Source organism: Leucoraja erinacea, unplaced genomic scaffold, assembly GCF_028641065.1.
Source record: "Leucoraja erinacea ecotype New England unplaced genomic scaffold, Leri_hhj_1 Leri_499S, whole genome shotgun sequence".
Lineage (NCBI taxonomy): Eukaryota > Metazoa > Chordata > Chondrichthyes > Rajiformes > Rajidae > Leucoraja > Leucoraja erinaceus.
In genome coordinates, this window is record NW_026576400.1 from 68925 (window position 1) to 95587 (window position 26663).

The window sequence follows — 26663 nt, forward strand, 5'->3', positions numbered from 1 at the left end:
CTGCTGTCCAGGGCTGATGTTTGAAGGGGGGGAAAAAAAAAGTTGGGTCAAGCCACGAAAGAAAAGCTCAAACATTTCCAGATGGCGGAGTGGTTCATCGGGTGTAGGAGCAGAATCAGGGCCACGTGCACAAGAACAAGAGCCTTCCGCACACAATATCTGGGTCGAACATGATCCCAAGATCCAATTTGCTTTCACAAAATCCGTACCCCGCAAGGCAGCAACTCTACCGCTGAGCCACCTCGCCGCCTCTACCTCACAGCTGCATGGTTCACCTACGTCACACCCATGCATTGGTGGCCATGCACAACTCTCATGCCATCTACAAATCGGCCGACACCAAATGCTGGCCAAGTCACGGGCGTCGAGTCATCATACAGGTGGCAGATAGACAGAGGGGCACGGCGGTAGAGTTACTGCCTCGCAGCACCAGAGAGGCGGGTTTGATCCCCACTACGGGTGCTGCCAATGCGGAGTTTGCACGTTCTCCCCGTGACCTGCGTGGGTTTTCTCCGAGATCTTTGGCTTCCTCCCACACTCCAAAGGTGTACAGGTTCGTAGGTTAATTGCTTTGGTATAAATGTGAAAACTGTCCTGTGTGTGTGTGTGTGAGCGTGCGCAGTGTTATATCCTGCACGGTAGGGGATCATTTACAGAGGCCAAGTTATCTACAAACTTGCACACCTCTGGGATGAGAGAGAATGTAGAAACTCCACACATGCACGGACACACAGACGCACACACATACACACGCGCACACACACACAGAGACACGCACGGACACAGATGCACACACACACAGACATATACACACACACACAACACACAGACATGCACACAGCCACACACAGACATGCACACACATACACACAGACATGCACACACAAACATGCACACACAAACACACAGACATGCACACAAACACACACACATACAGACATACACACACACACACAGACATGCGCACACACACATGCACAAACATAGACATGCACACACAAACATACACACATGCACACAGCCCCACACACACACCTACACACACACACCTACACACACACATATACACACACACACACACACACACACACACACACAGAGGTCAGGATTGAACCCAGGTCTCTGTTGCTGCAAGCAGTGCCTCTACAAGCTGTGCCACGACTACCTTACCAGTTTCCCCCAGGAGAGGGCAGCACCAAGCTGAAGGGGTTGGCCACCAACACATGGCCAAAGATCCTACAGCGACCAAGATGGTCCACTTGAGGAACAAGACGTAGTACGGTCATGGGCAGATTCACGGGTGATTCTCCGCCCCATTTCCGTAACCGGCTTCCGTCTCCGCACCAAAGATCCCGCAGGATACTAGCGCGGAGACGTAAGCCGGTTACGGAAACATCCTCGTAAAAATAAAAGTTATTGGGTAAAAATCTTCTCATTTTCAGAAATTTAATTTATTAACACAAACTGTTCCCCCGCAACGTTAATTACACTGCGAGTCGGGTCGGGGTTACTGAAATGGCCGACGTTCTGCTCCGTTGCATACTACACGTCAGCCCATTGCATTTAGCAGGAGTGGTCTATCTTGCTCCGCTATAGGATCTTTGCACATGGCCGTCTGCATCAAAGTAACGTCAACACAGGGCAAACATTGCATATCCATTTTAATAAGTTAGAACCCCCCCCCCCCTCCAAAAAAAAAAATCATTTAAATGCAAGTTACACAATGTTGTTCAAATTCTTTAAATATAAATATTAATGCGAGCGCTCTTTTTAAATGTCTAAGAAGGGTCTCTGTGATGCGGTTCCAGGCGATGGTGCGTCCAGTCAAATCGCTGGCCATTCCCGTCCCCCTCCCCCACACCAACTTTGCTCTACAGGTCAGTGCAGGTGACCGGGGTGAGTCCGTGGATGAGGAGGGTGGGTCCCAGACCCTCGGTGAGAATGTCCAACTGCTGGAGGTACCGCAGGGAGTGGGCGGTGTCGGCGGGAGGCCGGGGGAGGTAGAGGAACCGCACGGCTGTGTGGTAGCATTGTTCCAGCACCATCCGGTTGGCGGCGCGGAGATAGTCGTCGGAGACCAGGGACGAGTCGCGGCCGGCCTCCTGCTCCTGCGGGGAGAGCTGGTGGCGCCAATGCAGGGCCACCACCTCGTCCCAGATGACGATCTTGATGGTGGCCTTGATGCGGAGTTTGTCCAGCAGCTCCTGCAACTTCTCCTCCTTCTTCACCCAACTCTCGTCGCCCGACTCGATGCACAGGAAGATGCGCAGTCGTGCCCCCTTCCAGGAGAAGACCATGGTCAGGACGCAGGCCATCTGCAGGAGGAAGAGGCTACAGACGTCCACATAGTGGCTGCTATCGGGCCACAGGAGGTCCAGGGGCCACACGTCGATGGATACCTGCTCGGGCCGGGTCTTGGCGAACAGGTCCTTCTTGTTCATGGCGTTGAAGTAGCGGGCCAGGCACACGTTCTTCTGCATCTTGAGCGCGTCGGAGACGATGGCCACGTACTCGCGCTCGCTCAAACTTTTGCTGGTCTCTCGACCACGCACGGGGGGGAAGTGGGCCTGCAGCGAGGCGACGTCAACGCCAAAATGGTCGTTCTCCTTGGTGTCCTGGAAGGCGGGGTCGCACAGGAAGTAGTCGTCGGGCACGCACTGGTCGTAGAAGCCCAGGACCAGCGTGTTAGGCTTCATCCCACCTGGAGGACAAGGCAAGAGTTAGTGGACCAGCAACAAGCCAACACACCACAAGAGTGCTGGAGAAACTCAGCGGGTGCAGCAGCATCTATGGAGCGAAGGAAATAGGCAACGTTTCGGGCCGAAACCCTTCTTCAACACTCCCTGAACAGACCTCACATCAACACTCCCTGAACAAGACCTCACATCAACACTCCCTGAACTTCAGGCCTTTATTAATATTGCTGCACCCGCTGAGTTTCTCCAGCTTTTTTGTGTAACCTTCGATTCTCCAGCATCTGCAGTTCCCTCTTAAACACCACAAGAGGGCGGTGGAGGCAGGTTCTCTGGATACCTTCAAGAGAGAGCTAGATAGGGCTCTTAAAGATAGCGGAGTCAGGGGATGGGGAAAGGCAGGACCTGATTGTGGATGATCACATCAATAGACACTCCCTGAACAAGACCTCACATCAACACTCCCTGAACTTCAGGCCTTTATTAATATTGCTGCACCCGCTGAGTTTCTCCAGCTTTTTTGTGTAACCTTCGATTCTCCAGCATCTGCAGTTCCCTCTTAAACACCACAAGAGGGCGGTGGATACCTTCGCTATCTTTAAGAGCCCTATCTAGCTCTCTCTTGAAAGCATCCAGAGAACCGCCCTCTGAGGCAGAGAATTCCACAGACTCACAACTCTGTGTGAAAAAGTGTTTCCTCGTCTCCGTTCTAAATGGCTCACCCTTTATTATTCTAAACTGTTAACTTAAGACAACGCTGAAGGCGAGGCGGCTTGAAGGGCCGCGTGGCCTACTCCTGCACTATTGTCTATTGAGATGAGGAGAAATTTGGGAATCTGTGGAATTCTTTGCTGCGGAGGCCAAGTTAGTGGATCTTTTAAGGCAGAGATAGAGGACGGAACTGCAGATGCTGGAAAATCGATGGTAGACAAAAGTGCTGGAGAAACTCAGCGGGTGCAGCAGCATCTATGGAGCGAAGGAAATAGGCAACGTTTCGGGTCGAAAGGTTGCCCATTTCCTTCGCTCCATAGATGCTGCTGCACCCGCTGAGTTTCTCCAGCACTTTTGTCCATCTTAAACAGTGGCCCCTGGTTCTGGACTCCCCCAACATCGGGAACATGTTGCCTGCCTCCAGCGTGTCCAAAAGCCTTAATAATTTTACATGTTTCGAGAGTAGAGTGGTTCTTCTGCAGTTGTACAGGGCTCTGGTGAGACCACATCTGGAGTGTTGTGTACAGTTTTGGTCTCCTAATTTGAGGAAGGACATCCTTGTGATCGAGGCAGTGCAGCGTAGGTTCACCAGATTGATCCCTGGGATGGCGGGACTGTCATATGAGGAAAGATTGAAAAGACTAGGCTTGTATTCGCTGGAATTTAGAAGATTGAGGGGGGATCTTATAGAAACGTACAAAATTCTTAAGGGGTTGGACAGACTAGATGCAGGAAGATTGTTCCCGATGTTGGGGAAGTCCAGAACAAGGGGGAAATCTTTTAGGACCGAGATGAGAAAATCATTTTTTACACAGAGAGTGGTGAATCTGTGGAATTCTCTGCCACAGAAGGCAGTTGAGGCCACAGTTCATTGGCTATATTTAAGAGGGAGTTAGATGTGGCCCTTGTGGCTAAAGGTATCAGGGGGTATGGAGAGAAGGCAGGTACAGGATACTGAGTTGGATGATCAGCCATGATCATATTGAATGTCGGTGCAGGCTCGAAGGGCCGAATGGCCTCTACTCCTGCACCTATTTTCTCTGTTTCTATGACATCCTTGTGATTGAGGCAGTGCAGCATAGGTTCACCAGATTGATCCCTGGGATGGCGGGACTGTCATATGAGGAAAGATTGAAAAGACTAGGCTTGTATTCACTGGAGTTTAGAAGGATGAGTGGTGTGGGGGGGGGGGGGGGGGGGGGGGGGCTTATCGAAACATATAAAATTATAAAAGGACTGGACAAGCTAGATGCAGGAAAAATGTTCCCAATGTTGGGCGAGTCCAGAACCAGGGGCCACACACAGTCTTAGAATAAAGAGGAGGCCAGAAGCTGGGATGTAATGTTAAAATTGTACAAGGCATTGGTGAGGCCAATTCTGGAGTATGGTGTACAATTTTGGTCGCCTCATTATAGGAAGGATGTCAACAAAATAGAGGGAGTACAGAGGAGATTTACTAGAATGTTGCCTGGGTTTCAGCAACTAAGTTACAGAGAAAGGTTGAACAAGTTAGGGCTTTATTCTTTGGAGCGCAGAAGGTTAAGGGGGGACTTGATAGAGGTTTTTAAAATGTTGAGAGGGATAGACAGAGTTGACGTGGAAAAGCTTTTCCCACTAAGAGTAGGGAAGATTCAAACAAGGGGACATGACATGAGAATTAAGGGACTGAAGTTTAGGGGTAACATGAGGGGGAACTTCTTTACTCAGAGAGTGGTAGCTGTGTGGAATGAGCTTCCAGTGAAGGTGGTGGAGGCAGGTTCGTTTTTATCATTTAAAAATAAATTGGATAGTTATATGGATGGGAAGGGAATGGAGGGTTATGGTCTGAGCGCAGGTAGATGGGACTAGGGGAGATTATGTGTTCGGCACGGACTAGAAGGGTCGAGATGGCCTGTTTCCGTGCTGTAATTGTTATATGGTTATTTCAGACTGCTATGTATTAACATTTAAACCTAGGTTTGCACGAAATTTTGTTTCTACTGTTTTTTTAAAACATTTCAACAAATAAATAAATAAATAAATAGATTAAAAGATTTTTAAACAGAGCTGCTCTCCAGGTGACAGATTTAGACTGCTCATCCTCACCCAGTCCAGTTATGCGGAGCAAATGTTGGACTCCTTGGCGTACCGAGGGAGACAAGGTCAGATCCACAAAGGCCTTCACGTTCAACTTGTCCACGAGGCTCAGCCAGAAGTTGTACTGTGGATGGATGGGATCTGACGGTAGGGTATCTGAAAGAGAGAGTCAGACATAGAAACATAGACAATAGGTGCAGGAGTAGAGGCCATTAGGCCCTTCGAGCCTGCACCATTCGCCATTCAATATGATCATGGCTGATCATCCAACTCAGTATCCCATACCTGCCTTCTCTCCATACCCTCTGATCCCTTTAGCCACAAGGGCCACATCTAACTCCCTCTTAAATATAGCCAATGAACTGTGGCCTCGACTACCCTCTGTGGCAGAGAGTTCCAGAGAGTCTTTCTTCACACAATCGTACATCTTCATTGTGGCTAAAGGGATCAGGGGGTATGGCGAGAAGGCAGGTACAGGATACTGAGTTGGATGATCAGCCATGATCATATTGAATGGCGGTGCAGGCTCGAAGGGAGGTGCAGGCTCAACTACCCTCTGCGGCAGAGTTCCAGAGATTCACCACTCTCTGTGTGAAAAAAAGTTCTTCTCATCTCGGTTTTAAAGGATTTCCCCCTTATCCTTAAGCTGTGACCCCTTGTCCTGGACTTCCCCAACATCGGGAGCAATCTTCCTGCATCTAGCCTGTCCAACCCCTTAAGAATTTTGTAAGTTTCTATAAGATCCCCTCTCAATCTCCTAAATTCTAGAGAGTATAAACCAAGTCTATCCAGTCTTTCTTCATAAGACAGTCCTGACATCCCAGGAATCAGTCTGGTGAACCTTCTCTGTACTCCCTCTATGGCAATAATGTCCTTCCTCAGATTTGGAGACCAAAACTGTACGCAATACTCCAGGTGTGGGTCTCACCAAGACCCTGTACAACTGCAGTAGAACCTCCCTGCTCCTATACTCAAATCCTTTTGCAATGAAAGCTAACATACCATTTGCTTTCTTTACTGCCTGCTGCACCTGCATGCCTACATTCAATGACTGGTGTACCATGACACCCAGGTCTCGCTGCATCTCCCCCTTTCCCAGTCGGCCACCATTTAGATAATAGTCTGCTTTCCCGTTTTTGCCACCAAAATGGATAACCTCACATTTATCCACATTATACTGCATCTGCCAAACATTTGCCCCCTCACCCAGCCTATCCAAGTCACCTTGCAGTCTCCTAGCATCCTCCTCACAGCTAACACTGCCCCCCAGCTTAGTGTCATCCGCAAACTTGGGAGATATTGCCTTCAATTCCCTCATCCAGATCATTAATATATATTGTAAATAGCTGGGGTCCCAGTACTGAGCCTTGCGGTACCCCACTAGTCACTGCCTGCCATTGTGAAAAGGACCCGTTTACTCCTACTCTTTGCATCCTGTTTGCCAGCCAGTTCTCTATCCACATCAGTACTGAACCCCCAATGCCGTGTGCTTTAAGTTTGTGATGCAGCATCAGCTCCGATGGGAGTTCCTCCGAAGCCCGAAATCACAGAGATTTGCCGACGCAGCCCAGACCATCGCACACGCCTTTACATCTCCCTCAGGCTGCCTGGGCCTCCAAGGCCAGCAACATAATCAAGAACCAGTTGCACCCTCCGCGGACTTCTCCCCCTCTCCCATCGGGCAAAACCACGAAAAGGCACAACTCCAGATTCAGGGACAGTTTCTTAGACAATAGACAACAGGTGCAGGATAGACCATTCGGCCCTTCGAGCCAGCACCGCCATTCAATGTGATCGTGGCTGATCATCCACAATCAGTACCCTGTTCCTGCCTTCTCCCCTGACTCCGCTATCTTTAAGAGCCCTATCTAGCTCTCTCTTGAAAGCATCCAGAGAACCGGCCTCCACCGCCCTCTGAGGCCGAGAATTCCACAGACTCACAACTCTCTGTGTATAAAAGATTCCTATTAAACTGATCCTATTCCAATTAAAAACTTTTTAAGAGCCCCATCTAGAGAGAGCTAGATAGGGCTCTTAAAAATAGCGGAGTCAGGGGATATGGGGAGAAGGCAGGAACGGGGTACTGATTGGGGGGAGAAGGCAGGATGATCAGCCATGATCACATTGAATGGCGGTGCTGGCTCGAAGGGCCGAATGGCCTCTACTCCTGCACCTGTTGTCTATTGTCTAAGAGGCAGAGAATTCCACAGACTCACAACTCTCTCTGTGTGAAAAAGTGTTTCCTCGTCTCCGTTCAAAATGGCCGACCCCTTATTCTTAAACTGTGTGTGTGTGGGCCCTGGTTCTGGACTCCCTGTTCAGTAGGGGGAAGGACCATCGTGTCCGCCATGGCCCCACCCACCCCCGCAACAGGCAGCCCACTCACCGAGATCTCCGATCTCCACGTGGCCCAGGACAAAGAGGCCCCCTTTCTTCAGGTCGTTGATGAAGGTGATGAGCTGGGCGCTGGTGCGTGGATTGGCCACCATCAGCAGTATCTGGGGCCTCCAGAACTTGACGTGTTCCTTGCGGACGTCCAGAAGCAACAGGTACTTCCTCACCTGGAACAGAGAGGGAGCCAGAGTCAATCGCCAACCTCCAACAAGGCCTACCCAGGTGAGGCAGAGGTTCACCTGTTCAATATTTAAGTAGCTATATTTAAGAGGGAGTTAGATGTGGCCCTTGTGGCTAAAGGGATCAGGGGGTATGGAGAGAAGGCAGGTACGGGATACTGAGTTGGATGATCAGCCATGATCATATTGAATGGCGGTGCAGGCTCGAAGGGCCGAATGGCCTCTACTCCTGCACCTAATTTCTATGTTTCTATGTTTCTAATAGACAATAGGCCCTTCGAGCCAGCACCGCCATTCAATGTGATCATGGCTGATCATCCCCAATCAGTACCCCGTTCCTGCCTTAAACAATAGACCATAGGTGCAGGAGTAGAGGCCATTCAGCCCTTCGAGCCAGCACCACCATTCAATGTGATCATGGCTGATCATCCCCAATCAGGACCCCGTTCCTGCCTTAAACAATAGACAATAGGTGCAGGAGTAGAGGCCATTCAGCCCTTCGAGCCAGCACCACCATTCAATGTGATCATGGCTGATCATCCCCAATCCTGCCTTCTCCCCATATCCCCTGACTCCGCTATCTTTAAGAGCCCTATCTAGCTCTCTCTTGAAAGTATCCACACAACCGGCCTCTGAGGCAGAGAATTCCACAACTCTCTGGGTGAAAAAGTGTTCCCTCGTCTCCGTTCTAAATGGCCGACCCCTTATTCTTAAACTGTGTGTGTGTGTGGCCCTTGGTTCTGGATTCCCCCAACATCGGGAACATGTTTCCTGCCTCTAGCGTGTCCAAACCCTTAATAATCTTACATGTTTCAATAAGATATCCTCTCATCCTTCTAAACTCCAGAGTGTACAAGCCCAGCCGCTCCATTCTCTCAGCATATGACAGTCCCGCCATCCCGGGAATTAACCTGGTGAACCTACAATAGCAAGAATGTCCTTCCTCAAATCAGGGGACCCAAAACTGCACACAATACTCCAGGTGTGGTCTCACTAGGGCCCTGTACAACTGCAGAAGGACCTCTTTGCTCCTATACTCAACTCTTCTTGTTATGAAGGCCAACATGCCATTCGCTTTCTTCACTGCCTGCTGTACCTGCATGCTTACTTTCATAGACTGATGTACAAGGACCCCCAGATCCCTTTGTACTTCCCATTTTCCCAACTTGATGGCCTTTAGATAGTATTCTGCCTTCCTGTTTTTGATACCAAAGTGGATAACATCCCATTTATCCATAGAAACATAGAAAATAGGCCATTCGGACCTTCGAGCCTGCACTGCCATTCAATATGATCATCCAACTCAGTATCCTGTACCTGCCTTCTCTCCATAACCCCTGATCCCTTTAACCACAAGGGCCACATCTAACTCCCTCTTAAATATAGCCAATGAACTGTGTGGCCTCAAGTACCTTCTGTGGCAGAGAATTCCACAGATTCACCACTCTCTGTGTGTGAAAAGAAAAATGATTTTCTCATCTCGGTCCTAAAATACTTCCCTCTCATCCTTAAACTGTGTGACCCCTTGTTCTGGACTTCCGCATTAATCTACATCTGCCATGCATCTGCCCACTCCCCAAACCTGTCCAAGTCACCCTGCATTCTCATAGCATCCTCCTCACAGTTCACACTGCCACCTAGCTTTGTGTCATCTGCAAATTTGCAATGTTACTTTCAGATTCAGATTCAGATTCAATTTTAATTGTCATTGTCAGTGTACAGTACAGAGACAACGAAATGCATTTAGCATCTCCCTTGAAGAGCGACATAGCAAACGATTTGAATAAATAATAATAACTGTGGCCGGGGGGAGGGGGGGTGCAGAGATTGGCAGATTCACCGAGGTACGTGTTGAGTAGAGTGACAAACGCTCATCTCTGTCCTAAAATATTTCCTGGTTCGGCAACGGAGAGACCTGTAGCGCCTCCCGGATGGTAGGAGGGGTAAACAGTCCCATGGTTGGGGTGAGAGCAGTCCTTGGCGATGCTGAGCGCCCTCCGCAGACAATGCTTGCTTTGGACAGACTCAATGGAGGGGAGCGAGGAACCGGTGATGCGTTGGGCAATTTTCACCACCCTCTGCAATGCCTTCCGGTCGGAGACAGAGCAGTTACTTTGAATCCCTTCATCCAAATCATTGATGGTGTTAACATGCAGGTTGGTGCGGACCTGGTTTGCCGAAGGGCCTGTTGCCTGCGCTGTACCTCTAAACTAAAGTGAACTGTGCAAGAATTTCATTGTTCTATCTGGGACACATGAGAATAAAACTCTACCGACTCTACGGCTGAGACGGACGGACTTACCTGGTGAAATATAAGGGCTTGGCTGATGTAGCCCCAACTACTGGTGGGAGATCGGTAGTGTATGACCACCAGCAGGATCAGCATCAGGACAATCCCGCAGGATGCGTAGACGGGATTGATCAAGAACATCATCACCAGGCACCCGACGATCCCCAGCAAACACGTATGCCAGCTGAAGAGCTGGAACGTTGGTCTAGGGGGCAGAGAGAGGTGGCAGAGGTGAGGGTTACCTGGGAACAAGGCTACCTGTAGCACGGGCGGAGCGCCAGAGCGCCAGAGGGCCAGAGGGCCCGCGTTCCATCCCGACCACGGGCGCTGTCTGTCTGTACGGAGTTTGCACGTTCTCCCCGTGACCTGCGTGGGTTCACTCGCTCAGGGCGCTCCGGTTTACTCCCACACGCCAACAATGAACAGGTTTGTAGACTAATCGGCTTGTTGTCATTGTAAATTGTCCCGTGTGTGTGTGTGTGTGTGTGTGTTGTGTGTGTGTGTGTGTGTGTGTGTGTGTGTGTGTGTGTGTGTGTGTGTGTGTGTGTGTGTGTGTGCGTGTGCGTGTGTGCGTGTGTGAGAGTGCCTGTGAGTGCCTGTGTGTGCGTGAGTGTGTGTGTGTGTGTGTGTGTGTGTGTGTGTGTGTGTGTGTGTGTGTGTGTGTGTGTGGGTGTGTGCGTGTGTGTGTGTGTGTGCGTGTGAGTGTGTGTGTGTGTGAGAGTGTGTGTGTGTGTGTGTGTGTGTGAGTGTGTGTGAGTGTGAGTGAGTGTGTGTGTGTGTGTGTGAGCGTGTGTGTGTGTGTGTGTGAGCGTGCGTGTGTATGTGAGTGTGTGTGAGTGTGTGTGTGTGTGTGCGCGTGTGTGTGTGCGAGTGTGTGTGAGCGTGTGTGTGTGTGTGTGTGGAGTGGATAGTGTTAATGTGCGGGGATCGCTGGTCGGCACGGACCTGGTGGGCCGAAGGGCCTGTTTCCGCGCTGTATCTCTGAACTGACCCAAGCAGGGTGCAATTCGTTTAGCATTTCTTTGACAAATACATGAATAAGTAAGTACCTGAAGTTGGGAGCAGAGGCCCACTCCAGAGATAAGCAAGCGAGGTCCACAGCAGCGTAGGCCATGAGGAAGAAGATTGTGACAATCCCAGCGATGGTGTTCAACTTCCCTGCAAACAGCACGAACTGGAAGAGAAAAAAAGCCAAGGATTTGCGGAGGTGGGAATCTCAGTTCAGTTTATTGTCACGTGTGGAAAGAACATTCTTGCCATAGAGGATTTGAGTATAGGAGCAGGGAGGTTCTGCTGCAGTTGTACAGGGTCTTGGTGAGACCACACCTGGAGTATTGCGTACAGTTTTGGTCTCCCTAATCTGAGGAAGGACATTCTTGCCATAGAGGGAGTACAGAGAAGGTTCACCAGACTGATTCCTGGGATGTCAGGACTTTCATATGAAGAAAGACTGGATAGACTCGGCTTGTACTCGCTAGAATTTAGACAATTGAGGGGGGATCTTATAGAAACGTACAAAATTCTTAAGGGGTTGGACAGGCTAGATGCAGGAAGATTGTTCCCGATGTTGGGGAAGTCCAGAACAAGGGGCCACACACACACACACAGTTTAAGGATAAGGGGGAAATCTTTTAGGACCAAGATGAAGAAAACTTTTTTCACACACACACAGACCCTTGTGGCTAAAGGTATCAGGGGGCATGGAGAGAAGGCAGGGATGGGATACTGAGTTGGATGATCAGCCATGATCATAATGAATGGCGGTGCGGACTCGAAGGGCCGAATGGCCTCTACTACTGCACCTATTGTCTATGTTTCTATGACATCCTTGTGATTGAGGCAGTGCAGTGTAGGTTCACCAGATTGGTCCCTGGGATGGCGGGACTGTCATATGAGGAAATATTGAAAAGACTAGGCTTGTATTCACTGGAGTTTAGAAGGATGAGGGGGGGGGGGATCTTATAGAAACGTATAAAATTATAAAAGGACTGGACAAGCTAGATGCAGGAAAAATGTTCCCAATGTTGGGCGAGTCCAGAACCAGGGGCCACACACACAGTCTTAGAATAAGTCTTCTCTGGTCCCCTATTGCAATAGATCTCAGGGCTAGCGAAATCAAGGGATATGGGGAGAAGGCAGGAACGGGGTACTGATTAGGGATGATCAGCCATGATCACATTGAATGGCGGTGCTGGCTCGAAGGGCCGAATGGTCTCTACTCCTGCACCTATAGTCTATGTTTCTGTGTTTAAGAAGGAACTGCAGATGCTGGAATAAAAAATCGAAGGTGGACAAAAATGCTGGAGAAACTCAGCGGGTGCAGCAGCATTTATGGAGCGAAGGAAATAGGCAACATTTCGGGCTTCTTCAGACTGATAATTTCGGCCCGAAACATTGCCTATTTCCTTCGCTCCATAGATGCTGCTGCACCCGCTGAGTTTCTCCAGCATTTTTGTCTAACTTCTATGCCTCTATGATATTTTTACGGCATAGAAACATAGAAAATAGGTGCAGGAGTAGGCCATTCGGCCCTTCGAGCCTGCACCGCCATTCAATATGATCATGGCTGATCATCCAACTCAGTATCCCGTACCTGCCTTCTCTCCATACCCTCTGATCCCCTTGGCCACAAGGGCCACATCTAACTCCCTCTTAAACATAGCCAATGAACTGTGGCCTCAACTACCCTCTGTGGCAGAGAGTTCCAGAGATTCACCACTCTCTGTGTGAAAAAAGTTCTTCTCATCTCCGTTTTAAAGGATTTCCCCCTTATCCTTAAGCTGTGACCCCTTGTCCTGGACTTCCCCAACATCGGGAACAATCTTCCTGCATCTAGCCTGTCCAACCCCTTAAGAATTTTGTAAGTTTCTATAAGATCCCCTCTCAATCTCCTAAATTCTAGAGAGTATAAACCAAGTCTATCCAGTCTTTCTTCATAAGACAGTCCTGGCATCCCAGGAATCAGTCTGGTGAACCGTCTCTGCACTCCCTCTATGGCAGAGATAGATAGATTCCTGATTAGCGCGGGTGTCTGAGGTGATGGGGAGAAGGCAGGAGAATGGGGTTAGAAGGGAGAGATAGATCAGCCATGATTGAATGGCGGAGTGGACTCGATGGGCCGAATGGCCTAATTCAGCTCCTATTACTGAAAAAAAAAAAAAAAAAAAAAAAAAAAAAAAAAAAATCTCCAGGTGGAGGTTTTAACACTCCAGACTCACCTGAACCAAGAGCCAGGTGTATAGGACAGCCACCCAAGGGTTTCCTGTCTTGGACGTTCTCTTGGCTGGGGACAGCAATACACCTACATGGAAAGCAGGGCGGTTATTCAGCTTATCCCAACATTCATGGCCTCTCACACTCATAAGGTCATAACTGAGATACAATTAGGCCATTCGGCCCAGAGGAGATTTACTAGAATGCTGCCTGGGTCTCAGCACCAAAGTAACAGAGAAAGGTTGAACAGGTTACATGGTAAATGGTAGGGAATTGAAGAATACAGTTGGATCTGGGTATAACCGTGCATAGTTCCTTGAAGGTGGAATCTCATATAGATAGGGTGGTAAAGAAAGCTTTTGGTATGCTAGCCTTTATAAATCAGAGCATGGAGTATAGAAGCTGGGATGTAATGTTAAAATTGTACAAGGCATTGGTGAGACCAAATCTGGAGTATGGTGTACAATTTTGGTCGCCCAATTATAGGAAGGATGTCAACAAAATAGAGAGAGTACAGAGGAGATTTACTAGAATGTTGCCTGGGTTTCAACAACTAAGTTACAGAGAAAGGTTGAATAAGTTAGGTCTTTATTCTCTGGAGCGCAGAAGGTTAAGGGGGGACTTGATAGAGGTCTTTAAAATGATGAGAGGGATAGACAGAGTTGATGTGGACAAGCTTTTCCCTTTGAGAATAGGGAAGATTCAAACAAGAGGACATGACTTCAGAATTAAGGGACAGAAGTTTAGGGGTAATATGAGGGGGAACTTCTTTACCCAGAGAGTGGTAGCGGTGTGGAATGAGCTTCCAGTGGAAGTGGTGGAGGCAGGTTCATTGGTATCATTTAAAAATAAATTGGATAGGCATATGGATGAGAAGGGAATGGAGGGTTATGGTATGAGTGCAGGCAGGTGGGACTAAGAGGAAAAAACATTTGTTCGGCACGGACTTGTAGGGCCGAGATGGCCTGTTTCCGTGCTGTAATTGTTATATGGTTATATGGTTATAAGTTAGGTCTTTATTCTTTGGAGCACAGAAGGTGAAGGGGGGGGGACTTGATAGAGGTCTTTAAAATGATGAGAGGGATTGACGTGGATAAGCTTTTTCCATTGAGAGTCGGGAAGATTCATACAAGAGGACATGATTTGAGAATTAAGGGAGGGGTAACATGAGGGGGAACTTCTTTACTCAGAGAGTGGTAGCTGTGTGGAATGAGCTTCCAGTGAAGGTGGTGGAGGCAGGTTCGATTTTATCATTTAAAAATAAATTGGATAGGTATATGGACGGGAAAGGAATGGAGGGTTATGGGCTGAGTGCAGGTAGATGGGACTAGGGGAGAATAAGTGTTCGGCACGGACTAGAAGGGCCGAGTGGCCTGTTTCCGTGCTGTGATGGTTATATGGTTTAGTCCACTCCACCATTCAATCACGGCTGATCTATCTCTCCCTCCCAACCCCATTCTCCTGCCTTCTCCCCATAACCCCTGACACCCGCACTAATCAACAATCTATCTATCTCTGCCTTGGGCCGATCACGGAGGCTCAGCGGTGGATTTGATGCCTGACAGCAAATGCAGCTCCAGAGACCCAGGTTCGATCCCGACTGCGGGTGCTGTCTGTACGGAGTTTGCACGTTCTCCCCGTGGGTTTTCTCCGGGATCTTCGGTTTCCTCCCACACTCCAAAGACGTGCGGGGTTTGTAGATTAATTGGCTTGGTGTATGTGTAAAAATTGTCCCTAGTGGGTGTAGGATAGTGTTAGTGTGCGGGGATCGCTGGCCAGCACGGACCTGGTGGGCCGAAGGGCCTGTTTCCGCGCTGTATCTCTAAACTAAATATCTACCGACAGCCTCCACAGCCTTCTGCAGCAATGAATTCCACAGATTCACTGCCCTCTGACGAAAGTTAGTCTTGAAAAAATGTATTAGTGTAAATAATTTAATACAATCCTTTTCGTAAAGAAAAAAATAATTCTTACAGGATTTGGGAAAGGAAATCCCAAGCAAGCGATGCAGCGTGCAGCGAGACCTGGGTGTCATGGTACACCAGTCATTGAAGGTATGCATGCAGGTGCAGCAGGCAGTAAAGAAAGCGAATGGTATGTTGGCTTTCATTGCAAAAGGATTTGAGTATAGGAGCAGGGAGGTTCTACTGCAGTTGTACAGGGTCTTGGTGAGACCACACCTGGAGTATTGCGTACAGTTTTGGTCTCCAAATCTGAGGACGGACATTATTGCCATAGAGGGAGTGCAGAGAAGGTTCACCAGACTGATTCCTGGGATGTCAGGACTTTCATAAGAAGAAAGACTGGATAGACTTGGCTTGTACTCGCTAGAATTTAGACGATTGAGGGGGGATCTTATAGAAACTTACAACATTCTTAAGGGGTTGGACAGGCTAGATGCAGGAAGATTGTTCCCGATGTTGGGGAAGTCCAGAACAAGGGGTCACACAGTTTAAGGATAAGAGGGAAGTCTTTTAGGACGGAAATGAGAAAAACATTTTTTTTCACACACAGAGAGTGGTGAATCTGTGGAATTCTCTGGCACAGAAGGTAGTTGAGGACACACAGTTCATTGGCTATATTTAAGAGGGAGTTGGATGTGGCCCTTGTGGCTAAAGTGATCAGGGGGTATGGAGAGAAGGCAGGTACAGGATACCGAGTTGGATGATCAGCCATGATCATATTGAATGGCGGTGCAGGCTCGAAGGGCCGAATGGCCTCTACTCCTGCACCTATGTTTATGTTTCTATGGTATTTTTAAGGCAGAGATAGATAGATTCAGTCTGGAGAAGGGTTTCGGACAGAAACGTCGCCTATTTCCTTCGCTCCATAGATGCTGCTGCACCCGCTGAGTTTCTCCAGCAATTTTGTGTACCTTAGATAGATTCTTGATTAGTGCGGGTGTCGGGGTTATGGGGAGAAGGCAGGAGAATGGGGTTGGGAGGGAGAGATAGATCAGCCATGATTGAATGGCGGAGTAGACTTGATGGGCTGAATGGCCTAAAGGGCCTGTCATGCTTGGCGCTTTTTTTCCGGCATCATATCAATGTCGCCAAAAGATTTTGAACGTTTCAAATTCCATCGGCGACAAAAATAATGTTGCGACACTTGAACAAAAACGGCGCGCGTCAATACGTCATCGCTCCGCGTATTTTTTCGGTGACCCGATGCGCCGTTCAACGATCGCGGAAAAAAAATCTCGCCAAGTAGGACAGGCCCTTAATTCTTCTCCCGACACTTTCGAACACGTCTCGAGACTCGATGGACAGAGAGTTGGCTCACCAAACAGGTCGTCCCAAGCCAGGGCGTGTAGGATCCGCGACGCTCCGATCAGCGTGCTCATGGAGGCGGAGAGCGAAGCGCCGTACACCCCGATGACCACGAACGGCGGCCAGATGTTGATCTGCCGGAAGAAGCCGTAATCTTCTTGGAGAAGGACCCTGGACAGAGACGGAGGACTTTACTCAAACACGTGTCAGAATGCGCTGGTGAAAAGTCGCAGAGAGCGGACAGCGTGCAAACGGGCGGCACGAGCAGAGAAACATAGAACAAAGGAACATAGACGCATTCGGCCCTTCGAGCCAGCACCATGGCTGATCATCCAAAATCAGTATCCCGTTCCTGCCTTCTCCCCATATCCCCTGACTCTGCTATCTTTCAGAGCCCTATCTAGCTCTCTCTTGAAAGTATCCAGAGAACCGCCCTCTGAGGCAGAGAATTCCACAGACTCACCACTCTCCTGCTTTTTCCCCTTGATTGCTTTAACCCGAAGAGCTAAATCTAAAGGGCCTGTCCCACTTGCCGATTTCTTTGGAGACTGCTGTCGTCAAAAGATTTAACACATTTCAAAATCCAGCGGCAAAAAATACTGCACGCCAATACGTCATCATGCCGTAAATGCCGTGACCCGACACATCAGTCAATGATGCCAGCAGTCCCTGGAAAAAATCGCCACGTTCGACAAGACCTTGACTCTTGCGGTGAATTGGCCTCCACTGCCTTCTGTGGCAGAGAATTCCACACATTTCGAACTCTCTGGGTGAAAAGGATTTAAACCTTTTATCTGTACACTAGTAATCATGTGTAGCCTTCTCGCTGACTGGATAGACAATAGACAACAGGTGCAGGAGTAGAGGCCATTCAGCCCTTCGAGCCAGCACCGCCATTCAATGTGATCACGGCTGATCATCCCCAATCAGTACCCCGTTCCTGCCTTCTCCCCCATATCCCCTGACTCCGCTATCTTTCAGAGCCCTATCTAGCTCTCTCTTGAAAGTATCCAGAGAACCGGCCTCCGAGGCAGAGAATTCCACAGACTCACCACTCTCTGTGAGAAAAAGTGTTTCCTCGTCTCCGTTCTAAATGGCTTAAACCCCTTATTCTTAAACTGTGTGTGTGTGTGTGTGGCCCCTGGTTCTGGACTTCCCAAACATCAGGAACATGTTTCCTGCCTCTAGCGTATCCAAACCCTTAATAATCTTATATGTTTCAATAAGATTCCCTCTCATCCTTCTAAACTCCAGAGTGTACAAGCCCACAGCCGCTCCATTCTCGCAGCATATGACAGTCCAGCCATCCCGGGAATTAACCTTGTAAACCGACACTGCACTCTCTCAATAGCAAGAATGTCCTTCCTCAAATTAGGGGACCAAAACTCAATTAGATCCCCTCTCATCCTTTTAAACTCCAGTGCATACAAGCCCTGCCGCTCAATTTTTTCAGACTCTGAAGAGGGGTCTTGACCCAAAGCGTCGCCTATTCCTTTTCTCCAGAGATGCTGCCTCACCCGCTGAGTTACTCCAGCATCTATCTAGCAAACTAAACAGTTCGATAAAACTAGGATGGACAGCAAATACTGGCCCTGCCATTAAGTTCACATCCTGTGACCTAATACTACAAATTCTTTCCAATTATTCCACTGTTAAGGCCACAGTTAAGGCAATACTTTTACTAGAAACATAGACAAAAGGTGCAGGAGGAGGCCATTCGGCCCTTCGAGCCAGCACCAGCACCGCCATTTAGAAACATAGAAACATAGAAATTAGGTGCAGGAGTAGGCCATTCGGCCCTTTGAGCCTGCACCACCATTCAATATGATCATGGCTGATCATCCAACTCAGTATCCCGTACCTGCCTTCTCTCCATACCCCCTGATCCCCTTAGATTTATTGCGATCATGGCTGATCGTCCCCTATCAATAACCCGTGCCTGCCTTCTCCCTATATCCCTTGACTCCACTAGCCCCTAGAGCTCTATCTAACATATGCATACTGCTACATTCAAGCCACGAGGGCCTGTCCCACTTGGCAAGTATTCCGCAACAAAAAGCTTTTTCACTGCACCTCGGTACATGCAATAATAATCTGGATGCACGGGTTTCCAAACTTCTAAACCTCTTGCCCGAAGGGAGAGGGGAGGACAGAGAGTATTTGGGGTTCCCCTCTTCCCATTCCTGGGCATTTCCTCCACCTCGCACCTCGCACGCCCAAAAACCGCTCCCTAAAATGGCGGCGCATCTTACCTGTCGCAGGTGAAGCTGACCATGAGGAAGAGGAGCAGGTACACCAGCAAGGTGTATATCACCGCAATGATGGTCCCTTTAGGAATGGCATAGCTGGGATTCTTCAGATCGCCTGTGAAACAGAACAGCAAGAGGTCGCCCAAAGGCCAGAGACACATCCACTCAATAGACAATGGACAATAGGTACAGGAGTAGAGGCCATTCGGCCCTTCGAGCCAGCACCGCCATGCACTGCTGATCATCCACAATCAGTACCCCGTTCCTGCCTTCTCCCCATATCCCCTGACTCCGCTATCTTTAAGAGCTCCGTCTAACTCTCTCTTGAAAAAAACATCCAGAGAACCGGCCTCCACCAAGGCAGAGAATTCCACAGATTCACAACTCTCTGGGTGAAAAAAGTGTTTCCTCGTCTCCGTTCTCAAATGGCCGACCCATTATTCCCAATCCTATTCCCAATCCGACCTTTCTGTCCTGGGTCTCCTCCATGGCCAGAGTGAGTCCCACCGTAAATTGGAGGAGCAGCACCTCATATTCCGCTTGGGCTGTTTACACCCCAGCGGTATGAACATTGAATTCTCCAATTTCAGGTAGTCCCTGCTTTCTCCTCCCCTTCCCAGCTCTCCCTGGCTCCACCTCTTCCTTTCTTCTTTCCCCCCACCCCCACATTAGTCTGAAGAAGGGTCTCGACCCGAAACGTCGCCTATTTCCTTCGCTCCTCCACGCTGAGTTTCTCCAGCATTTTTGTCTACCTTCGAACTATAGGCAGGTGGTTTGTTACCTGACATGTTGGATCCGGCCATGATGCCAGTGCAGCCGTTGAACATCACAGCAAACACCGTGGCAAATGTCATAACGGACCCAGTGGTGTAATCCACAGAGTAATCGTCTGAAAGGCAAAACAAACGTTAGTGATAGAGGGAGTGCAGAGAAGGTTCACCAGACTGATTCCTAGGACGTCAGGACTGTCTTATGAAGAAAGACTGGATAGACTCGGCTTGTACTCGCTAGAATTTAGGAGATTGAGAGGGGATCTTAGAAACATAGAAATTACGTGCAGGAGTAGGCCATTCGGCCCTTCGAGCCTGCACCGCCATTCAATATGATCATGGCTGATCATCCAACTCAGTATCCCGTACCTGCCTTCTCTCCATACCCCCTGATCCCCTTAGCCACAAGGGCCACATCTAACTCCCTCTTAAATATAGCCAATGAACTGTGGCCTCAACTACCCTCTGTGGCAGAGAGTTCCAGAGATTCACCACTCTTCATCTTATAGAAACTTACAAAATTCTTAAGGGTTTGGACAGGCTAGATGCAGGAAGATTGTTCCCGATGTTAGGGAAGTCCAGGACAAGGGGTCACAGCTTAAGGATAAAGGGGAAATCCTTTAAAACCGAGATGAGAACTTTTTTCACACAGAGAGTGGTGAATCTCTGGAACTCTCTGCCACAGAGGGTAGTCGAGGCCACAGTTCATTGGCTATATTTAAGAGCGAGTTAGATGGGGTCCTTGTGGCTAAGGGGATCAGAGGGTATGGAGAGAAGGCAGGTACGGGATACTGAGTTGGATGATCAGCCATGATCATATTGAATGGCTGTGCAGGCTCGAAGGGCCGAATGGCCTCTACTCCTGCACCTAATTTCTATGTTTCTATGTTAGTTGAAAGGGCTGTCATTTACAAGTTTATGCCTAATTTGAGAAAGGCCATTCTTGCTATTGAGGGAGCCCAGCGTAGGTTCACCAGGTTAATTCCCGGGATGGCGGGACTGTCATATGCTGAGAGAATGGAGCGGCTGGGCTTGTACACTCTGGAGTTTAGAAGGATGAGAGGGAATCGCATTGAAACATATAAGATTGTTAAGGGCTTGGACACGCTAGAGGCAGGAAACATGTTCCCGATGTTGGGGGAGTCCAGAACCAGGGGCCACACACACAGTTTAAGAATAAGGGGTTTAAGCCATTTAGAATGGAGACGAGGAAACACTTTTTCTCACAGAGAGTGGTGAGTCTGTGGAATTCTCTGCCTCAGATGGCGGTGGAGGCAGGTTCTCTGGATACTTTCAAGAGAGAGCTGGATAGGGCAGAGTCCGGAACCAGGGGCCACACACACACAGACATAGAATAAAGGGGAGGCCATTTAAGACTGAGGTGAGAAAAAAAAATTTCACCCAGAGTTGTGAATTTGTGGAATTCCCTGCCACAGAGGGCAGTGGAGGTCAAATCACTGGATGGATTTAAGAGAGAGTTAGATAGAGTTCTAGGGGGTAGTGGAATCAAGGGATGTGGGGAGAAGGCAGGCATGGGTTATTGATTGGGGACAATCTGCCATGATCAGAGTGAATGGCGGTGCTGGCTCGAAGGGCCGAATGGCCTCCTACTGCACCTATTTTCAATGTTTCTATAGCAATTACAGCACGGAAACAGGCCATCTCGGCCCTACAAGTCCGTGCCGAACAAATGTTTTTTCCCCTTAGTCCCACCTGCCTGCACTCCTACCATAACCCTCCATTCCCTTCTCATCCATATGCCTATCCAATTTATTTTTAAATGATACCAATGAACCTGCCTCCACCACTTCCACTGGAAGCTCATTCCACACCGCTACCACTCTCTGAGTAAAGAAGTTCCCCCTCATATTACCCCTAAACTTCTGTCCCTTAATTCTGAAGTCATGTCCTCTTGTTTGAATCTTCCCTATTCTTCAAAGGGAAAAGCTTGTCCACATCAACTCTGTCAATCCCTCTCATCATTTTAAAGACCTCGATCAAGTCCCCCCTTAACCTTCTGCGCTCCAAAGAATAAAGACCTAACTTGTTCAACCTTTCTCTGTAACTTTGGTGTTGAAACCCAGGCAACATTCTAGTAAATCTCCTCTGTACTCTCTCTATTTTGTTGACATCCTTCCTATAATTGGGCGACCAAAATTGTACACCATACTCCAGATTTGGTCTCACCAATGCCTTGTACAATTTTAACATTACATCCCAACTTCTATACTCAATGCTCTGATTTATAAAGGCTAGCATACCAAAAGCTTAGTTGGTGTAACCCAGGCAATATTCTAGAACGAACACGGCCAACATTACCGCTGGGCCGAGGATCTGGAGAAGGTTGTACAGGTGTTGTACTTCCGGTAGTGCTGGTGTCAGCAGCCTCCACCTACAGCCCGGTATCTTTTTGTTTTTTTGTTTGTTTAGTTATGTAAAAGTGTGTTTTTTTGGTGTTTTTATGTGGGGGAAGAGGGCACGGTGCGGGGGATACCGTCCTTCAGCCGCTTCCTGGTGAGGACGCGACTATTATTTGAGTCGCGTCCTCGCCCCCCCCCCCCCCCCACAGCGGCCTACCTACCTGGATTGGCGCGGCCTTTCCTGCCGGGATCGACCGGAGCTCCAGCAGCGGCGGGCGGGCGGGACAGCGCTGGAACATCGCGGGGCTGGCGATGCCTTACCGGGGGTCACCGTCTGGAGCCCGGAGTGCACTGACATCATGGAGCTGCGGTTTGCAGAGCTCCCAACGCGGGCGGCGCTGACTAACAGCGCGGGGTCCTGCGACTCTGCCCGGCTCGGCCTGTGGACTCGGGAGCTGCGGACTCCGGCAGCGGGAGGCGGCTGATCTGTCTCCTCAGATCCTGGTGAACGTCTACCGCTGCACCATCGAGAGCATCCTTACCAACTGCATCACAGTATGGTATGGCAACTGCTCTGTCTCCGACCGGAAGGCATTGCAGAGGGTGGTGAAAATTGCCCAACGCATCACCAGTTCCACGCTCCCCTCCATTGAGTCTGTCCAAAGCAAGCGCTGTCTGCGGAGGGCGCTCAGCATCGCCAAGGACTGCTCTCACCCCAACCATGGACTGTTTACCTACCATCTCCTACCATCCGGGAGGCGCTACAGGTCTCTCCGTTGCCGAACCAGCAGGTCGAGGAGCAGCTTCTTCCCGGCGGCTGTCACTCTACTCAACAACGTACCTCGGTGACTGCCAATCACCACCCCCCCCCCCCGGACACTTATTATTATTTATTCAAATCGTTTGCTATGTCACTCTTCAAGGGAGATGCTAAATGCATTTCGTTGTCTCTGTACTGTACACTGACAATGACAATTAAAATTGAATCTGAATCTGAATCTGATCGGGAGGTCCGGGCCACTGAGGAGGAGGATGCTCACCGTCGGGGTTCCACCAGCCCGGCGTGAGGGCCTGAACATCGGGCCAGCCCGGGGCGGCGACTGCGGGTGCTCGGAAGGCCCCGACCACGGATGAACATCTGGGAAGATCGGAGGGGAGGCTGGCTGGACTACGGTGCCAACCTCACCTTGATGCCATTTATGTTATGTTGTGTCGTGGACTTTCTGTGCTTTTTTTTTAAATTTCTATTTTATTTTTTTAATATGTTTTAATATTCATTATTTATTTATTTTTATGCTACTGCCTGTAAAGGGAAATTCATTTCGTTGTCTCTAATTGAGACAATGACAATAAATTTGAATACGATACAATACAGAACGAAATTGACCAACATTACCGCTGGGCTGAGGATCTGGAGAAGGTTGTACACTCACCCATGAAGTTGCGTTTCAGCGTGGCCAGGTTGAACCCTGTGTAGTTGGTGAGGATGGTCTGGCTGGTGTTACCCGACTGCTTGACGATCCAGATGGTCTTGGGGGCGACGGCAAAGAAGCTGACGAAGATGGTGATGAGGACCACGTGGACCATCAGGAAGATGAGGAAGCTGGTCTTGGCGTAGATCTGGGCCCCGACCAGGCAAACCAGCAGGCAGAGCAGCAGGATGGCAGATGCGTACAGGACATCGTACAGGTAGCTCTGCGGGAGAACGTGGACGCCTCTGTGCCCCGTTTCTGCTGCGAGAGGTAATAGTATAACGGGGGGAAAGCAGAGAGAACAACACATCCTAATCTGAGGAAGGACATTCTTGCCATAGAGGGAGTACAGAGAAGGTTCACCAGACTGATTCCTGGGATGGCAGGACTTTCATATAGAAACATAGAAACCATCCTGGCCACACACTCATCTCCCCGCTACCTTCAGGTAGAAGGTACAGGAGCCTGAAGACTGCAACGTCCAGGTTCAGGAATAGCTACTTCCCCACAGGTTCTGGAATATCTCCTCCCCCACAGGTTCAGGAATAGCTACTTCCCCACAGGTTCAGGAATAGCTTCTTCCCCACAGCCATCAGGCTATTAAACTCAGCTCGGACAAAACTCTGAACATTAATAGCCCATTATCTGATTATTTGCACTTCATCAGTTTATTTATTCATGTGTGTATATATTTATATCATGGTATATGGACACACTGATCTGTTCTGTAGTCAATGCCTACTATATTCTGTTGTGCTGAAGCAAAGCAAGAATTTAGAAACATAGAAACATAGAAATTAGGTGCAGGAGTAGAGGCCATTCGGCCCTTCGAGCCTGCACCGCCATTCAATATGATCATGGCTGATCATCCAACTCAGTATCCCGTACCTGCCTTCTCTCCATACCCCCTGATCCCTTTAGCCACAATGAAGATGTATGATTGTGTGAAGAAAGACTCTCTGGAACTCTCTGCCACAGAGGGTAGTCGAGGCCACAGTTCATTGGCTATATTTAAGAGAGTTAGATGTGGCCCTTGTGGCTAAGGGGATCAGGGGGTATGGAGAGAAGGCAGGGATGGGATACTGAATTGGATGATCAGCCATGATCATATTGAATGGCGAACTTCATTTGTGTGAAGAAATTCTTATATGAAGAAAGACTGGATAGACTCGGCTTGTACTCGCTAGAATTTAGAAGATTGAGGGGGGATCTTATAGAAACTTACAACATTCTTAAGGGGTTGGACAGGGCCAGATGCAGGAAGATTGTTGCCGATGTTGGGGAAGTCCAGAACAAAGGGGCCACACACACACACAGTTTAAGGATAAGGGGGAAATCTTTTAGGACTGAGATGAGAAAAAAAAAAATTCACACACAGAGAGTGGTGAATCTGTGGAATTCTCTGCCACAGAAGGTAGTTGAGGCCACAGTTCATTGGCTATATTTAAGAGGGTTAGATGTGGGCCTTGTGGCTAAAGGGATCAGGGGGTATGGAGAGAAGGCAGGTACAGGATACTGAGTTGGATGATCAGCCATGATCATATTGAATGGCGGTGCAGGCTCGAAAGGCCGAAGGGCCTCTATTCCTGCACCTATTGTCTTGGTTTCTATTTGTAGGAGGAGGAAAGGGAAATAGACAAAGGAGTAGAGGCCATTCGGCCCTTCGAGCCAGCACGCCATTCAATGTGATCACGGCTGATCATCCCCAATCAGTACCCCGTTCCTGCCTTCTCCCCTGACTCCACTATCTTTAAGAGCCCTATCTAGCTCTCTCTTGAAAGCATCCAGAGAACCGGCCTCCACTGCCCTCTGCGGCAGAGAATTCCACAGACTCACAACACTCTGTGAGAAAAAGTGTTTCCTCGTCTCCGTTCTAAAGTGTTTCCTCGTCGCCGTTCTAAATGGCTCGCCCCTTATTCTTAAACTGTGTGTGGCCCCTGGTATGGACAAGAGAGAGCTAGATAGGGCTCTTAAAGATGGCGGAGTCAGGGGATATGGGGGGAAGGCAGGAGCGGGGTACTGATTGGGGATGATCAGCCATGACCACATTGAATGGCGGTGCAGGCTCAAAGGCCGAATGGCCTCTACTCCTGCACCTATTGTCTATGTGGTTCTTTTTCCTCACGTTCAAACAGCGGGAGACGCGAATCTTTCCACGCTACAGGAGCGGACTCACCTGCGTTTGGGAGCTCTCCGAACACATCCAGGACAGCTTCCACCAATCCCAGGATGTAAACGGCACAGGAGCAGACGTTGGCGAGGAAGAACATCAGCCCGATACTCCCGCCGAACTCTGGGCCTAGCGTCCGGCTAATCATAACTGGGAAAGTCGAGCGTTAGGGAAAACAAGAGCGGAAACCGAGCAACCAACGGCGCGGAGGGTAGACACAAAATGCTGGAGTAAAGGGCCAGTCCCACTTGGCGATTTTTTCGGCAATTTATCCGTGTCGCCAAAAGGTTTTGAACTTTTCAAAATCCAGTGGCGGCAAACAAAATGTCAATACGTGATCGCGCTGCTTCACCGAGTCACACGTCGTCACGCCGCGTATTTTTCGGTGACCCTGATACGCCAGTCAATCGCCAATTTTTTTTTTTTTTTTTTTTTAATCGCCAAATGGGACAAGCCCTTAACTCAGTGGGAACGCCAGTTTGGCCCGCATCCCTCCAAACAGTTCTTACCAAAGATCTTATAGCGAGCAAGATAGACCACTCGCCCCCGTCTCCGCACCAAAGATCCCGTAGGATAATAGCACAGAGACGGAAGCCGGTTACGGAAACATCCTCGTAAAAATAAAAGTCCTTTGGGAAAAATCTTCTCATTTTCAGAATTTTAATTTATCAACACAAACTGTTCCCCCGCAATGTTGATTACACTGCGGGTCGGGTCGGGTTACTAAAATGGATGAAAAAAAGGCTCCGTTGCGTACTACACGTCAGCCCATTGCATTTAGCAGGAGTGGTCTATCCTGCTGGAGTGGTCTATAGGA

The 26663-nt window shown here is 49.1% G+C and overlaps 1 protein-coding gene across 2 annotated transcripts; it reads right to left on the bottom strand.

The window, feature by feature from the left end:
* Nucleotides 1–1075: 1075 nt before the first annotated feature.
* Nucleotides 1076–26240, bottom strand: LOC129693956 (solute carrier family 12 member 9-like). Of its 2 annotated transcripts, none has more exons than XM_055630678.1 (11): nt 25853–26240; nt 23638–23934; nt 19856–19963; nt 19078–19189; nt 16839–16996; nt 13562–13644; nt 11393–11517; nt 10356–10548; nt 7867–8041; nt 5490–5636; nt 1076–2701 (listed from the first exon to the last, which is right to left on the bottom strand). In XM_055630678.1, the coding sequence occupies exons 1-11, from the start codon at nt 25992–25994 to the stop codon at nt 1872–1874; spliced, it is 2370 nt and encodes a 789-aa protein (XP_055486653.1). In that variant the 5' UTR covers nt 25995–26240; the 3' UTR covers nt 1076–1871. The 2 variants fall into 2 exon arrangements, with proteins under 2 accessions (XP_055486653.1, XP_055486652.1); XM_055630677.1 differs by having other exon boundaries at nt 23638–23937; nt 25853–26239.
* Between the last annotated feature and the right edge of the window lie 423 nt (nt 26241–26663).

Bases quoted from the DNA above. Each gene is read 5' to 3' on its own strand.
- LOC129693956 (XM_055630677.1), bottom strand. From the start codon at position 25,994: ATGATTAGCCGGACGCTAGGCCCAGAGTTCGGCGGGAGTATCGGGCTG. The intron at 23,938-25,852 runs GTGAGTCCGCTC...TACCTCTCGCAG, and splicing joins CGGAGAGCTCCCAAACGCAG to CAGAAACGGGGCACAGAGGC. The intron at 19,964-23,637 runs GTGAGTGTACAA...TTTGCCTTTCAG, and splicing joins GCTGAAACGCAACTTCATGG to ACGATTACTCTGTGGATTAC.